The sequence below is a fragment of the Mus caroli genome, unplaced genomic scaffold, assembly GCF_978045245.1.
Source record: "Mus caroli unplaced genomic scaffold, Mus_caroli_1 scaffold_3, whole genome shotgun sequence".
Lineage (NCBI taxonomy): Eukaryota > Metazoa > Chordata > Mammalia > Rodentia > Muridae > Mus > Mus caroli.
In genome coordinates this window covers 5,712,944-5,729,507 of record NW_028227258.1, presented here as the reverse complement: position 1 = coordinate 5,729,507, position 16,564 = coordinate 5,712,944, and the positions used below count along the sequence as shown (strand labels likewise).

The following is a 16,564-nucleotide window of genomic DNA, read 5'->3' as shown; positions in this document are numbered from 1 at the left end:
GGGTTGTAGGGGAAGTGGGGTGATATGAGAGTTGGAAGGGGAGTTGGGGAGATATGGAAGTTTTAGGGGGAGTTGGGATGATATGGAGGAGTTGGAGGAGGAATTGGGGTGATATGTGAGTTGGAGGAGGAGTTGGGGTTATATGGAGGAGTTGTAGGGGGAGTTGGGGTAAAATTGGAGTTGTAGGGGGAGTTGGGGTGATGTGGGACTTGTAGGTGGAGTTCGGGTGATATGGGAGTTGGAAGGGGAGTTAGGATCATATGGGAGTTGTAGTGGGAGTTCAGGTGATGTAAGAGTTGTAGGGGGAGTTAGGGTGATATGGGAGTTGTAGGGGAAGTTGGGGTGATATAGAAGTTGTAGGGGGAGTTGGGGTGGTGTGGGAGTTGTAGGGGGAATTGGAGTGATATGGGATTTGTAGGGGACTTGGGGTGATATGGTGGAGTTGTAGTGGGTGTTGGGGTAAAATGGGAGTTGTAGGGGGAGTTGGATTGATATGGAGGAGTTGTAGGTTAAGTTGGGGGTAATATTAGAGTTGGAGCAGGAGTTGGAGTGATATGGGAGTTGTAGGGGGAGTTGGGGTGATATGAAGTATTTGTAGGGGGTTGGGGTGATATGGAGGAGTTGGAGGGGAGTTGGGGAGGAGTGGGAAGTTGGAAGGGGATTTGGGGTGATATGGGAGTTGTAGAGGTAGTTGGGGTGATATGGCAATTGTAGGGGTAGTTGGGGTGAAATTAGGTGTTTTAGGTTGAGTTAGGGTGATATGGGATTTGTAGGGGACTTGGGGTTATATGGAGGAGTTGTAGTGGGTGTTGGAGTAATATGGGAGTTGTAGGGGAATTTGGGGTGATATGCATGTTGGAGGGGAAGTTGCGGTGATATAGAGGAGTTGCAGGGTGATTTGGGATGATATGTGAGTTGTAGGGGGAGTTGGGGTGATATGGAGGAGTTGGAGGGGGAGTTGGGGTGGTATGAGATTTGCAGATGGAGTTGGGGTGATATGGGGAGTTGTAGGGGGAGTTGGGGTGATATGGGAGTTGGAGGGGGATTTGAGGCAAAATGGAGCAGTTGGAGGGGTAATTGGGCAGATATGGGGAGTTGAAGGGGAAGTTGGAGTGATATGGGAGTTGGAAGGGGAGGTGGGGTTACCTGGAGAAGGTGTAAGGGGAGTTGGGGTGATATGGGTTGTTGGAGGGGGAGTTGGGGTGATATGGGAGTTGGAGGGGGAGTTGGGGTGATATGGGAGTTGTAGCAGGAGTTGGGTTGATATGGGAGTTGGAGGGGAAGTTGGGGTGATATGGAGGAGCTGGAGGGGGAGTTGAGGTGATATGGAGGAGCTGGAGGGGGAGTTGGGGGTGATATAGGAGTTGTAGGGTGGAGTTGGGGTGATATGGGTTGTTGGAGGGGAAGTTGGGGTGATATGGGAGTTGTAGGGGGAGTTGGGTTGATATTAGAGTTGGAGGGTGAATTGGGGTGATATGGGGAGTTGGAGGTGGAGTTGGGGTGATGTGGGGATTTGTAGCAGGAGTTGGGGTGATATGGGGACTTGGATTGGGATTAGGAGGGGGAGTTCAGTTGATATGTAGTAGTTGTAGAGGGAATTGGGGTGATATGGGAGTTGTAGTGGGAGTTGGGTTTTCATGGAGGAGTTGTAGGGGATGTTGAGGTGATATAAGAGTTGGAGGGGGAGTTGGGGTGATATGGGGGATTTGTAGGTGGAGGTGGGGTAATATGAAGGATTTGTAGGGGGATTTGGGGTGATATGGGGAGTTGGAGGGGGAGTTGCATTGATATGGGATGTTGAAGGGAGAGTTGGGCTGATATGGGGAGTAGGAGGTGGATTTGGGGTGATATGGGGAGTTGGAGGGTGATATGGGAGTTGGAGGGGGAGTTGGGGTGATTTGGGAGTTGTAGGGGTAGTTGGGGTGATATGGGAGTTGGAGGGGAGTTGGGGTGTTATAGGAGTTTTAGGGGGAGTTGGGGTGATATGGGAAGTTGGAGGGGAGTTAGGGTGATATTGGATTTCTAGGGGGACTCTGAGTGATATGGAGGAGTTGTAGGGGGAGTTGGAGTAATATGGGAGTTTTAGGGGGAGTTGGTGTGATATGGAGTTGTAGGAGTAGTTGGGGTGATATTGGAGTTGTAGAGGTAGTTGGTGTGACATGGGGAGTTGGAGGTGGATTTGGGGTGATGTGGAGTTTTCAGGGGAAGTTGGGGTGGTATGGGTGTTGTAGGGGGAGTTGGTGTGATATTGGATTTCTAGGGGGACTCTGAGTGATATGGAGGAGTTGTAGGGGGAGTTGGAGTAATATGGGAGTTTTAGGGGGAGTTGGTGTGATATGGAGTTGTAGGAGTAGTTGGGGTGATATTGGAGTTGTAGAGGTAGTTGGTGTGACATGGGGAGTTGGAGGTGGATTTGGGGTGATGTGGAGTTTTCAGGGGAAGTTGGGGTGGTATGGGTGTTGTAGGGGGAGTTGGTGTGATATGAGGTGTTGGAGGGGGAGTTGGGGTGATATGGAGGAGTTGTATGTGAAGTTGGGGTGATATTGGTAGTTGAAGGGTGAGTTGGGCTGATATGGGAAGTTGGTGGGGGTTTGGGACGATATGGGAGTTGTAGGGGGAGTTGATGTGCTGTGGGAGTTGTAGGGGACTTGGGGTGATGTGGGAGTTGTAGGGGGAGTTGGGGTAATATGGGAGTTGGAGGGGGTGTGGTGGTGATATGGGAGTTGGAGAGGGAGTTGGGATGATATGGAGAAGTTGTAGGGGGAGTTGGGGTGATATGGGACTTGTAGGGGTAGTTAGGGTGATATGGGAGTTGTAGGGGGAGTTGGTGTGCTGTGGGAGTTGTAGGGGAGTTGGGGTGATATGGGAGTTGAAGGGGGAGTTGGGGTGATATGGGAATTTTAGGGTGAGTTGGGGTGATATGGAGAAGTTGTAGGGGGAGTTGGGGTGATATGGGACTTGTAGGGGGAGTTGGGGTGATATGGGAGTTGGAGGGGGGTTTGGGTGATTTGGGTGTTGTAGGGGGAGTTGGGGTGATATGGGACTGGAGGGGGAGCTGGTGTGATATGGAGGGTTTGGAGGGGGAGTTTGGGTAATATGGGGAGTTGTAGGGTGAGTTGGGGTGATATGGGAATTGTAGGAGGAGTTAGGTTGATATGGAGGTGTTGTAGGGGTCATTGAGGTGATATGGAGGAGTTGTGGGGAGAGTTGGGGTGATATAGGAGTTTTAGGGGGAGTTGAGTTGATATGGGGACTTGGAGTGAGACTTGGGGTGATATGGAGAACTTGTAGGGGGAGTTGGGGTGATATGTGAGTTGTAGGGGGAGTTGGGGTGATATGGAGGAGTTGGCCTGATATGGGAGTTGGAGGGGTGTTGGGGTGATATGGGACTTGTAGGGGGACTTGGGATTAAATAGGTGTTGGAGGGGTAGTTGGGGTGATATGGAGGAGTTGGAGGGGAAGTTGGGGTGATATAGGTGTTGGAGGGGGAGTTGGTGTGATATGGAGGAGTCTTTGAGGGGGTTGGGGTGATATGGAAAAATTGGTGGGGGAGTTGGAGTGATATGGGACTTGTAGGGGGACTTGGGTTTATATAGGTGTTGGAGTGGGAATTGGGGTGATATGGAGGAGTTGGAGGGGGATTGGGGTAATATGGGAGTTTGAGGGGGAGTTGGGGTGATATGGAGAAGATGTATGGGGATTTGGGGTGATATAGGAGAAGTAGGGGGAGTTTGGGTGTTATGGGGAATTGAAAGGGATGTTGGGGTGATATGGATGTTGTAGGGGGAGTTGGTGTGATATGAGGAGTTATAGGGGTAGTTGGGGTGATATGGAGGAGTTGGAGGGGGAGTTGGGATGATAGGGGGAGTTGGGGTGATATGGGAGTTGGAGGGGAAGTTTGGGTAATATTGAGGAGTTGTAGGGGAAGTTGGGGTGATATGGGAGTTTTAGGGGGAGTTGGGTGTGATATGGGAGTTCGAGGGGGAGTTGGAGTGATATGTAGGAGTTGTAGGGAGAGTGGGGTGATATGGAGGAGATGTAGGGGAGTTGGGTGATATAGGAGTTGTATGTGGAGTTGTGGGGATATGGGAGTTGTAGAGGGATTTGGGGTGGTATGTGCAGTAGGAGGGGGAATTGGGGTTTTATGGGGAATTGTAGGGGGAGTTGGGGTGATATGAGAGTTGGCATGTGATTTGGGGTGATATGGAGGAGTTTTAGGGGGAGTTGGTGTGATATGGGAGTTGTAGGAGTAGTTGGGGTGATATCTGAGTTGGATGGGGAGTTGGGGTGACATGGGGAGTTGAAGATGGAGTTGGGATGATGTGGGGATTTGCAGGGGAAGTTGGGGTGATATTGGTTTTGTAGGGGGATTTGGGTTGATATGGGCTTTAGAGGGGGAGTTGGGGTGATGTGGGGACTTGGATTGGGATTAGGAGAGGGAGTTCAGTTGATATGTAGGAGTTGTAGAGGAAATTGGGGTGATGTGAGAGTTGTAGTGGGAGTTGGGTTTTTATGGAGGAGTTATAGGCAATGTTGGGGTGATATGAGAGTTGGAGGGGGAGTTAAGGAGATATGGGATTTGTAGGTGGAGGTGGGGTAATATGTAGTATTTGTAGGGGGAGTTGGGGTGATATGGGGAGTTGGAGGGGGAGTTGGTATAAAATGGGAATTTGGAGGGTTCCTTGGAGTGATATGGGAGTTATAGAGGGAGTTGGGATGATATGGCAATTGTATGGGTAGTTGGGATAAAATGGAGGTGTTGTAGGGGGAGTTGGGGTGATATGTGACTTGTAGGGGTACTTGGGGTAGTATGGAGAAATTGTAGGGGGAGTAGGGATAATATGTGAGTGGTAGGGGGAGTTGGGGTGATATGGAAGAATTGAAGGGAGAGTTGGGGTGATATGTGAATTGGAGGGGGAGTTGGGGTGATATAGGACTTGGGTTTATATAGGTGTGGGAGGGGGAGTTGGCATCTTATGGGAGTAAAGGGGAAGTTGGGGTGAAAAGGGAGGTTTAGGGGGATTTGGGGTGCTATGGGAGTATAGGGGTGATATGGAAGATTTGGAGGGGGAGTTGGGGTAATATGGGGAGTTGTAGGGAAAATTGGGGTGATAAGGGAGTTGTAAGGGAGTTGGGGTGATATGGGGAGTTGTAGGGAAAATTGGGGTGATAGGGGAGTTGTAAGGGAGTTGTAGTGATATGGAGTTGTAGGGGAAGTTGGGGTGATATGGGGAGTTGGGGTGATATTTGGATTTGAAGGGGGAGTTGGGGTGATATGGGAGTTGTAGGGGGAGTTGGGGTGATATGGGCATTGGAGGGGGATTAGGGGTGATATAGGTACTTGGAGGGGGATTAGGAGTGGGAGTTCAGTGATATGGAGAAATTGTAGATGGAATTGGGGTGATGTGGAAGTTTTAGGGTGAGTTGGGGTTATATGGAGGAGTTGTAGGGGAAACTGGGGTGATATGAGAGTTGGAGGGGCAATTGGGGTGATATGGGATTTGTAGGGGGAGGTGGGGTAATATGGAGGATTTGTAGGGGGATTTGGGGTGATATGGTGAGTTGGAGTGGGAGTTGTGAAATGGGAAGTTGGAGTGGAGTTTGGGTGATATGAGAGTTGTAGGGGGAATTGGGGTGATATGGGAGTTGGAGGGGGAGTTAGGGTGATATGGGGAGTTGGAGGGGGAGTAGGGGTGATATAGGTGTTTTAGGGGGAGTTAGGTTGATATGGAGGTGTTTTGGGGGGAGTGAGGGTGACAGGGAGGAGTTGTAGAGAGAGTTGGGGTTATATGAGTTATAGGGGGAGTTGGGTTGATATGGGGAGTTGGAGGGGGAGATGAGATGATATGGGAGTTCAAGGGGGAGATGGGGTGATATGTAGGAGTGGTAGGGGGAGTAAGGTGATATGGAGGATATTTATGGGGAGTTGGAGTGATGTAAGAGTTTTAGGGGGAGTTGTGGTGATATGGGAGTTGGGGTGATATGTGGAGTAGGAGGGGGAGTTCAGGTGATATGGAGGCTTGAGAGGGAATTGGGGTGATGTGGGAGTTGTAGGGGAAGTTGGGGTTATATGGAGGAGTTGTAGGGGAGGTTGGGATGATATTAGAATTGGAGGGGGAGTTAGGGTGATAGAGGATTTGTAGGGGGAGGTGGGGTAATATGCAGGATTTGTAGGTGGAGTTGGGGTGATATGGGGAGTTGGAGGGGGAGTTGGGGTGAAATGGTAAGTTGCAGGGGAGTTGAGGTGATATGGGAGTTGTAGGGGGATTTGAGGTGATATGAGAGTTGGAGGGTGAGTTAGGGTGATATGGAGAAGTTTTAGGGGGAGTTGGGGTGATATGGGGACCCTGAGGGGGTTTAGGAGTGGGGGTTTGGTTGATATATAGGGTTTGTAGAGGGAATTGGGGTGATGTGGGAGTTATAGTGGGAGTTGGGTTTTTCAGGAGGAGTTATAGGGGAGGTTGGGGTGATATGAGAGTTTGAGGGGGAGTTGGGGTGATATGGGATTTGTAGGCGGAGGTGGTGTAATATGTAGGATTTGTAAGGGGAGTTGGGGTGATATGGGCATTGGAGGGGGATTTGGGGTGATATGGGGAGTTGGGGTGATATGGGGAGTTGAAGGGGGAGTTGGAGTGATATGGGGAGTTGAAGGGGGAGTTGGGCTCATATGGGGAGTTGGAGCCTGAGTTTGATTATATGGGGATTTGGAGGGGGACTTGGGGAGATGTGGGAGTTGTAGGGGGATTTGAGGTGATATGGGAATTGGAGGGGGAGTTGGGGTGATTTAGGTGTTGTAGGGGGAGTTAGGTTGATATGGAGGTGTTGTTGGAGGAGTTGGCGTGTTAGGGAGGAGTTGTAGTGAGAGTTGGGGTTATATGAGTTATAGGGGGAGTTGGGTTGATATGGGAGTTGGAGTGGGATTTGGGATGATATGGGGAGTTGGAGTGGGAGTTGGGGTTACATGGGAGTTGAAAGGAGAGTTGGGCTTAAATGGGGAGTTGGAGGGTGAGTTTGGGTGATATGGGGAGTTGGAGGGCAAGTTGGAGTGACATGGGAGTTGGAAGGGGAGTTGGGGAGATGTGGGACTTGTAGGGGGATTGGAGGTGATATGGGATTTGGAAGGGGAGTTGGGGTGATATAGGAGTTGTAGGTGAAGTTGGGGTGATATGGGAGTTGGAGGGGGAGTTGGGGTGATATGGAGGAGTTGGAGGGGGATTAGGGGTGATATAGGTGTTTTAGGGGGTGTTAGGTTGATATGTAGGTGTTGTTGGGGGGTTTGGGGTGATATGGAGGAGGAGTAGAGAGAGTTGGGGTTATAAGAGTTATAGGGGGAGTTGGGTTGATATGGGGAGTTGAAGGGGGATTTGGGGTGATATGTAGGAGTTGTAGGGGGAGTAAGGTGATATGGAGACTTAGGGGGAGTTGGGGTGATGTAAGAGTTGATATGGGAGTTGTAGAGGGAGTTGGGGTGATATGTGGAGTAGAAGGAGGAGTTGGGATTATATGGGGAATTGTAGGGGGAGTTGGGATGAAATGTGAGTTGTAGAGGGAGTTGGGGTGATATGTGCAATTGTAGGGGGAGTTGGTGTGATATGGGAGTTGTAGGGGGAGTTGGGGTAACATTGGGAGCAGGTGGCAGAGTTGGGGTGATATGGGGAGTTGAAGGTGGAGTTGGAGTGATATGGGTATTTGGAGGGGGAGTTGGGGTGATATGGGTGTTGTAGGGGGAGTTGGGGTGATATGGGCATTGGAGGGGGAGTAGGAGGGTGAGTTCAGGTGATATGGAGGAGTTGTAGGAGATATTGGGATGATATGAGAGTTGGAGGGGGAGTTGGGGTGATAAAGGATTTGTAGGGGGAGGTCCGGTAATATGGAAGATTTTAGGTGGAGTTGGAGTGATATGGGGATTTGTAGGGGGATTTGGGGTGATATGGGGAGTTGGAGGGGGAGCTGTTGTGAAATGGGAAGTTGGAGTGAAGTTTGGGTGATATGGGAGTTGGAGGGTGAGTTGGGGTGACATGGGAAATTGGAGGGGAGTTGGGGTGATATGGGGAGTTGAAGGAGGAGTTGGGGTGTTATGGGGAGTTGGAGGTGGAGTTGGGGTGATATGGGGACTTCTAGGGTGATTAGGAGGGGTGTTTGGTTGATATGTAGGAGTTGTAGAGGGATTTGGGGTGATGTGGGAGTTATAGTGGGAGTTGGGTTTTTATGGGGGAGTTATATGCAATGTTGGGGTGATATGAGAGTTGGAGGGGGAGTTGGGGTGATATGGGATTTGTAGGTGGGGGTGGGGTGACATGGGGAGTTGGAGGGGAGTTGGGGTGATATGGGGAGTTGAAGGAGGAGTTGGGGTCATAAGGGGATTTGGAGAGGTAGTTGGGGTGATATGGGTGTTGTAGGGGGAGTTGGGGTGATAAGAAAGTTGGAGGGTGAATTGGGGTGATATGGAGGTGTTTTAGGGGGAGTTTGGTGATATTGGAGTTGTAGGGGGTATTGGGGTGATATGGGTGTTGTAGGGGGAGTTGGGGTGATATGGGCTTTGGAGAGGGAGTTGGGGTAATATGGGGACTTAGAGGAGGATTAGGAGGGGGAGTTTGGTTGATATGTAGGAGTAGTAGAGGGAATTGGGGTGATGTGGGAGTTGTAGTGGGACTTGAGTTTTTATGGAGGAGTTGTAGGAGATGTTGGGGTTATATGAGAGTTGGAAGGGTAGGTGGGGTGATATGGGAGTTGTAGGGGGATTTTGTGTGAGGTGGGAGTTGGAGGGGGAGTTGGGGTTACATGGGGAGTTGGTGTGATATGGGGAGTGAAGGGGGAGTTGGAGTGATATGGGGAGTTGGAGGTAAAGTTGGGGTGATATGGGGATTTGAAAGGTTGTTTGGGTGATATGGGTGTTGTAGTGGGGAGTTGGGTCATTGGAGGGGGAATTGGGGTGATATGAGGGCTTGGAGGGGGAATAGGAGGGGGAGTTCGGGTGATATGGAGGAGTTGTTAGAGGGATTTGGGGTGATGTGGGTGTTGTAGGGGGAGTTCGGGTTATATGGAGGAGTTGCAGGTGATGTTGCAATGATATGAGATTTGGAGGGGGTTATGAGGAGATAAAGGATTTGTAGGGGGGGTAATATGGAGTATTTGTAGGGGGAGTTGGGGTTATATGGAGGAGTTGTAGGGGAAGTTGGGGTGATATGAGAGTTGGAGGGGGAGTTGGGGTGATATGGGATTTGTAGGGGGAGGTGGGGTAATATCGGGATTTGTAGGGGGATTTGGGGTGATATGAGGAGTTGGAGGGGGAGTTGTTGTGAAATGGGAAGTTGGAGTGGAGTTTGGGTGATATGGGAGTTGTAGGGGGAATTGGGGTGATATGGGAGTTGGAGGGGGATTTGGGGTGATATGGGGAGTTTGAGTGCGAGTTGGGGTGATATGGGGAGTTGAAGGGGGAGTTGATCTTAAATGGGGAGCTGGAGGGTGAGTTTGGGTGATATGGGCAGATGGAGGGCGAGTTGGGGTGACATGGGAGGTGGAGGGGGAGTTGGGGTGATTGTAAGAGTTGTAGGAGGAGTTGTGGTGATATGGGAGTTGTAGAGGGAGTTGGGGTGATATGTGGAGTAGAATGGGGAGTTGGGATGATATGGGAGTTGTAGGGGGAGATGGGGTGATATGGAGGAGTTGTAGGGGAGGTTGGGATGATATGAGAGTTGGAGGGGGAGTTGGGGTGATAAAGGATTTGTAGGGGGAGTTGGGGTAATATGGAGGATTTGTAGGTGGAGTTGGGGTGATATGAGGAGTTGGAGGGAGAGTTGGGGGTGAAATGGTAAGTTGCAGGGTTGGTTGGGTGATATGGGAGTTGTAGGGGGATTTGGGGTTATATGAGAGTTGGAGGGTGATTTAGGGTCATATGGAGGAGTTGTAGTGGGAATTGGGGTGATATGGGAGTTGTAGAGGGAGTTGGGGTGATATGGGGATTTGAAGGGGGAGTTGGGCTGATATGGGGAGTTGGAGGGTAGTTGGGGTGATATGGGGAGTTGGAGGGCTAGTTGGAGTGACATGAGATTTGGAGGGGGAGTCGGGGAGATGTGGGAGTTGTAGGGGTATTTGAGGTGATATGGGAGTTGTAGGGGGAGTGGGGTGATTTAGGTGTTGTAGGGGGAGTGAGGTTGATATGGAGGTGTTGTAGGGGGAGTTGGGGTGATAGGGAAGAGTTGTAGGTAGAGTTGGGGTTATATGAGTTATAGGGGGAGTTGGGTGATATGGGAGTTAGAGGGGGAGTTGGGATGATATGTAGGAGTTGTAGGGGGAGTTGGTGTTATATAGGAAGTTGGAGGGTGAGTTAGGGTGATATGGAGGAGTTATAGGGGGAATTGGGGTGATATGGGAGTTGTAGAGGGAGTTGGGGTTATATGGAGGAGTTGTAGGGGAGGTTGGGATGATATGAGAGTTGGAGGGGGAGTTGGGGTGATAACGGATTTGTAGGGTGAGGTGGGGGTAATATGGAGGATTTGTAGTTGGAGTTGGGGTGATATGGGGAGTTGGAGGGGGAGTTGGGGTGAAATGGTAAGTTGCAGGGGAGTTTGGGTGATATGGGAGTTGTAGGGGGATTTGGGGTGATATGAGAGTTGGAGGGTGAGTTAGGGTGATATGGAGGAGTTATAGGGGGAATTAGGGTGATATGGGAGTTGTAGAGGGAGTTGGGGTGATATAGGGAGTTGGAGGGCTAGTTGGAGTGACATGGGATTTTAAAGGGAATTTGGGGAGACATTGGAATTGTAGGAGGATTTGAGGTGATATGGGAGTTGTAGGAGGAGTTGGGGTTGATATGGAGGTGTTGTAGGAGGAGTTGGGGTGATAGGGAGGAGTTGTAGGGAGAGTTGGGGGTTATATGAGTTATAGGGTATTGCCCGCGCTTTTGTTCCCCCTGGTAAGAACACGCTCAGGGCAACCGGAATCTTCTGCGGCACAAGCTTTATTGCTTACCCCTTCAGGAGCCAGTGGAGAAGAGAGCGCCAGAGAGAGAGAGAGAGAGAGATAGAGAGATCCATAGAATGGCGGAAACCGTCCCTTTTATGGAGGACTGTCCTGCGCCTCGGACGTGTTGCTCCCTGATTGGCTGCAGCCCATCGGCCGGAGTTGTCGTCATGGGGAAGGCAGAGCACATGGGGTGGGAAACTACCCTGGCGCATGCACAGATGGTTTGATTACACGGGTGCCAGTGCCATCAGCGCCATCTTGTAATGGCGAATGTGAGGGCGGCTCCTTACAATAGGGGGAGTTGGGTTGATATGGGGAGTTGGAGGGGGAGTTGGGATGATATGGGAGTTCGGGTAATATGTAGGAGTAGTAGGGGGAGTAGGGTGATATGGAGAAGATTTAGGGGGAGTTGGGGTGATATGAGTTGTAGGGGGAGTTTTGGTGATATGGAAGTTGTAGAGGGAGTAGGAAGTGATATGTGGAGTAGGAGGGGCAGTTGTGATGATATGGGGAATTGTATGTGGAGTTGGTGTGATATGGGAGTTGGAGGGGGAGTTGGGGTGATATGGGGAGTTGAGGGGGAGTTGGAGTGATGTGGGAGTTTTAGGGGAAGTTGGGGTGATATGGGAGTTGTAGGGGGAGTAGGGTTATATAGGAAGTTGGAGGGTGAGTTGTAGGGAGAGTTGTAGGGGGAGTTGAGGTGATATGGGGACTTGAAGGGTGATTAGGAGGGGGAGTTGGTGTGATATGGAGGAGTTGTAGGGAGAGTTGGGGTGATATGGGACTTGTAGGTGGAGTTGGGTTTATATAGGTTTTCGAGGGGGAGTTGGGGTGATATGGGGTGTTGAAGGGGGAGTTGGGCTGATATGGGGAGTTGGAGGGGGAGTTGGGGTGATAAGTGAGTTGTAGGGGGAGTTGGGGTAATATGGGAGTTGGAGTGGGAATTGGGGTGCTATAGTGTTGTAGGGTGAGTTGGGGTGATATGTGAGTTGTAGGGGGAGTTGGGGTGATATGGGATTTGTAGGGGACTCTGGGTAATATAGAGGAGTTGTAGGGGGAGTTGGGGTAATATGGGAATTGTAGGGGGAGTTGGGGTGATATGAGAATTTTAGGGGGAGTTGGAGTGATATGGGAGTTGGAGGAGGATTTGGAGTGATATGGATGAATTGGAGGGGGAATTGAGGTGATATGGTGAAATGGAGGGGGTGTTGGGGTGGTATGGAAGAGATGGAGGAGGAGTTGGAGGGTAAGTTGGGGGTGATATGGGAGTTTTAGGGGGAGTTCGGGTGATATGGGACTTGCAGGGGGATTTGGGGTTGTATAGGTGTTGTAGGGGGAGTTGGGGTGATATTGGAGTTGGAGTGGGAATTAGGGTGCTATGGTGTTGTATGGGGAGTTGGGGTGATATGGGAGTTGTAGGGGGAGTTGGGGTGACATGGGAGTTGTAGGGGGAGTTGGGGTGACATGGGAGTTGGAGGGGAGTTGGTGTGATATGGGAGTTGGAGGGGAGTTGGTGTGATATGGGAGTTGGAGGGGAGTTGGGGTGATATGGGAGTTGGAGGGGAGTTGGGGTGATATTGGAGTTGGGGGGGAGTTGGGGTGATATGGGAGTTGGAGGGGAGTTGGGGTGATATTGGAGTTGGGGGGGAGTTGGGGTGATATGGGAGTTGGAGGGGAGTTGGTGTGATATGGGAGTTGGAGGGGAGTTGGGGTGATATTGGAGTTGGGGGGGAGTTGGGGTGATAAGGGAGTTGGGGGGAGTTGGGGTGATATTGGAGTTGGGGGGGAGTTGGGGTGATGTGGGAGTTGGAGGGGAGTTGGTGTGATATGGGAGTTGGAGGGGAGTTGGGGTGATATGGGAGTTGGAGGGGAGTTGGGGTGATATTGGAGTTGGGGGGGAGTTGGGGTGATATTGGAGTTGGGGGGGAGTTGGGGTGATATTGGAGTTGGAGGGGAGTTGGTGTGATATGGGAGTTGGAGGGGAGTTGGGGTGATATGGGAGTTGGAGGGGAGTTGGGGTGATGTGGGAGTTGGAGGGGAGTTGGTGTGATATGGGAGTTGGAGGGGAGTTGGTGTGATATGGGAGTTGGAGGGGAGTTGGGGTGATATGGGAGTTGGAGGGGAGTTGGGGTGATATTGGAGTTGGGGGGGAGTTGGGGTGATATGGGAGTTGGAGGGGAGTTGGTGTGATATGGGAGTTGGAGGGGAGTTGGGGTGATAAGGGAGTTGGGGGGAGTTGGGGTGATATTGGAGTTGGGGGGGAGTTGGGGTGATGTGGGAGTTGGAGGGGAGTTGGGGTGATATGGGAGTTGGAGGGGAGTTGGGGTGATATGGGAGTTGGAGGGGAGTTGGTGTGATATGGGAGTTGGGGTGATATTGGAGTTGGGGGGGAGTTGGGGTGATATGGAGGAGTTGCAGGGTGAGTTGGGGTGATATGGGAGTTGTAAGCGGAGTTCTGGTGATATGGGGAGTTGTAGGGGGTGCTGGGGTGATATGGGAGTTGTAAGGGGACTTGGGGTTATATGGGGAGTTGGGGTGATGTGGGAGTTGTAGGGGGAGTTGGGGTAATATGAGAGTGGTGCAGGAGTTGGGGTCATATGTGGAGTTGGAGGGGCAGTTGGGGTGATATGGCAGTTGGAGGGGCAGTTGGGTGTTATGGTGGTGTTGGGGAGGGCATGATCACATTGAGCTCTGTATATGTATGAAATCCTCAAGAGTAAAAAAAAAATTAAAAATGAATCAGTTGCCTAATTCTCTGTTATAATTACTTAGAAAAAAATGGTTAAACACTTTAAGACAAAGCTAAAAGAGGTACATTAAGACATAGAGATGAAAAAAGAAACTGTTGGATAAATCTATCTTTCTTGCTCTTAGGCTTAGCCAATATGGAGAAACTGAGGCACAGAGACAGTGTAATGAGGGTCTCGGTGAGCGCTGGGCACTCCAAAGTCATTACACAGCTTTTTATACTTCACTTTCTTCATTCTGGAGAATAAGGGCAGGAAGCCATGGTGACCAAGAGCTACCCAGATCTCACCAGATGGAATTCAAGGTGAAGCTGATTTGGCCTTGGTGACAGTGGAGTGAAGTAGACAAAGGGAGCCTTCCTGGTGCTTAACACTGAACAGAGAAGCATGGGCTGATGAGAAAGATACCTAGCAAAAGTCCCTCTTCCTTAGAGTTGTCATCTTTTGGAAAATTGATTTTTTAAAAATCATCTCTGGTCACACCAGTCACATGTATAAGGGTGATTTGATTATAAGGCAAACTGTCAGTCCAATAAGTGTGTGTTTGGAGATGGCCAAGCAAAGTTATCACAGCAGAGGAGAAAGGTGTGTCTTCATCTGCAAAGCTGGGCTTTTAAAGACTGTGTTGCTGAAACTGGAGAAGGTGGAAAAATTCAGTTACAATAAACAAGCATTAGCTAACTTAGTGATAGATATTACTTTCTATAGGTTCTAGCTGTCAGGCCAAATTTATAATCCACATAACAACAAACAAAAACAGGCGACAAACTTGTGTGAAGCAGAGCCAAGCATCTCCATAGAAAATGCCACCGAGTCCTTAGTATACTGAGGTCAGAGGTGTAGAGTGCTTGTATTAAGCTCTGAGGTTATCTGGCAAATATTTGGCGGTCTTTACTGTGGGTTGCCTCTGCTGTGCCCTTGTTTGCCTTTTGAATGCCCTATGAAATCAGAGATGCTGCCGAGTTTTGCAGTGTTTTTTTTCACTTTTGTATAACCCCCCAAAGCATTACCTCATTCTGCTTGGTACAAATCTATCAGCGCTGGTATGAAGTCATTTCTGCTTGAGCTTTAGAAAAGGCGTCTTCCTTTCCAAGTGAGCTTTTGTCTGCTCCCCCCTCTTCCCCTCTTCCTCCTCCTCCTTCTAATAACTGTCATTTTCTCTGCGCGTTACCTCATGTTTTGGCTGCAGCCCAGATGAATCTGGAGGGGAGAAAAGCATGCTTTCAGACCAATTCACGCACATATCATTTTTCTTTTCATTAAGAAATTACTCTTTGAAGAAAATCAATAATGTTCTATGACTGAGGGGGAAGAGGTGACTGTTGCCCTGGCAATTCTAATCTCTCAAATTAGACTGCCTTCAGCCAGATGGTGCTGATGGGGAATTTGTCCTTTTTTGTTCCCACAGCTTGGGCACATGGTGACCCCAGGAAAATGGCCTATCCTACGGACAGCCAGGGACATTTTTGTGGCCAGAAGGGAACCCCCAATGAGTGAGTATGGCCACCTATGTTTTGCATGGTTTTACTCTCTAAGCCGGAATGTACACGTATCAGCCTAGTCTCATGGGACCTGGTAGGCAGGCTGAGACTCGGGAGGAGGTTTCTCCTGGCTCTTCTTACAGACAGCTGTAAGTGGTTTGGAGATTTTATGCTCTGCATCTCCACTCTGATTAGGAAAAATAAAATTAAAAGTAAGGATGGGACCAGCGGCCATATTTAGAGCATGCCCTTTGGATTGGGCTATTGTGCGGCCATATTGAACAGTGGTTGAATCGCCTATACCATACTGCTGTTGGGCTGTTTTTGCTATAATGTTTACCTACAATCATTCTGACTTTTGTAGTGTTCCTAGGTCTTCAATGATCTTTGGGAGCAATTTGACAACTGTGGACAGCACGGGAGTGGGGAAGTGGGGAGGTGCCCAATGTCAATCATAGCAGAGGTGTTTGTTTTGGAAAGCATGCTTTCTATTTATTTACCTAAAATCAAGCAGACAGACAAAACCCACAACTCACAGTTTTAGAAAAACTTTTATCCCTTTCTCAGCGTCTATTTCTTTCTTTTGCCTTCACTAATTGGGTTGCTGCTAGATCTTCTGGCTCTTTGCAACCAGTTGAGTTTCTGGCTTTGAATAGCTATGGAACAACAAAAGTCCCATTAACAACAAGAGGGTTGCAATAGAAACACAGTCCAGAATGCTCAGTTCTGTGTCTGTAGTGCCACCCATTACTGAGAACGTGTTATGGCAAGAGATGTATCCATTCATTAAAGAGCTGAAGAATCCACAGGCAGAATAACTGCAGAGAAACCAGAAATCCTAGAAGTTGGAAGAGAGAGCAGGACACCCTTATGATCATATCAAGGCAGATTTGGGGAAGGCTTGCCTACAAAAAGCCTCTGTATAAAGACACCTCAACCAAATTTGAATCCAAGATATAAATGTATTTTAACTTTAGAAAACAAAAACAAAAAACAAACAAGACAAAACACAAACACACACACTCACGCCCCCCCACACACACACACACATCACAGAACTCTCTAGATCCTCAGGTACTTCCAGGCTTGATCCCCTGACCCATTTATGTCAGACAAAGAGGTGGCCCCCCAAACTGCAGTATATAAACACTATCCAGAAATGATTCTTGCCTAACAGACTATTTACTCAAATACAATGTCTGATAAAGATAAGTTTTAGATGGAACAGAATTCAACAATATGTGTCAGTGCTGGTCCCTCCATTTTCTGAAACCTAACAGACCCCTTGGGAAAAGTGCCCATGACTTCAATAAGCAATTCTATTCATACTGCTTTTTAGTTGTATCTGTGTTATCATCGTGAGAATATCAT

General features: G+C 49.5%; 1 protein-coding gene across 2 annotated transcripts in view; it reads left to right on the top strand.

Annotated features, from left to right (window-relative positions):
• Slc44a5 (solute carrier family 44 member 5) overlaps positions 1 to 16,564 on the top strand; it is a 311,175-nt gene that overhangs the window by 246,906 nt on the left and 47,705 nt on the right. Inside the window, exon 4 of one of the 2 annotated variants that reach the window (XM_029474881.2) lies at positions 15,121 to 15,205. The exons of the other annotated variant lie outside the window; for it this stretch is intronic. Coding sequence (XP_029330741.1) covers positions 15,121 to 15,205 — 85 coding nt within the window. The remainder of the gene's footprint in view (positions 1 to 15,120; positions 15,206 to 16,564) is intronic. 2 annotated transcript variants of the gene reach the window in all.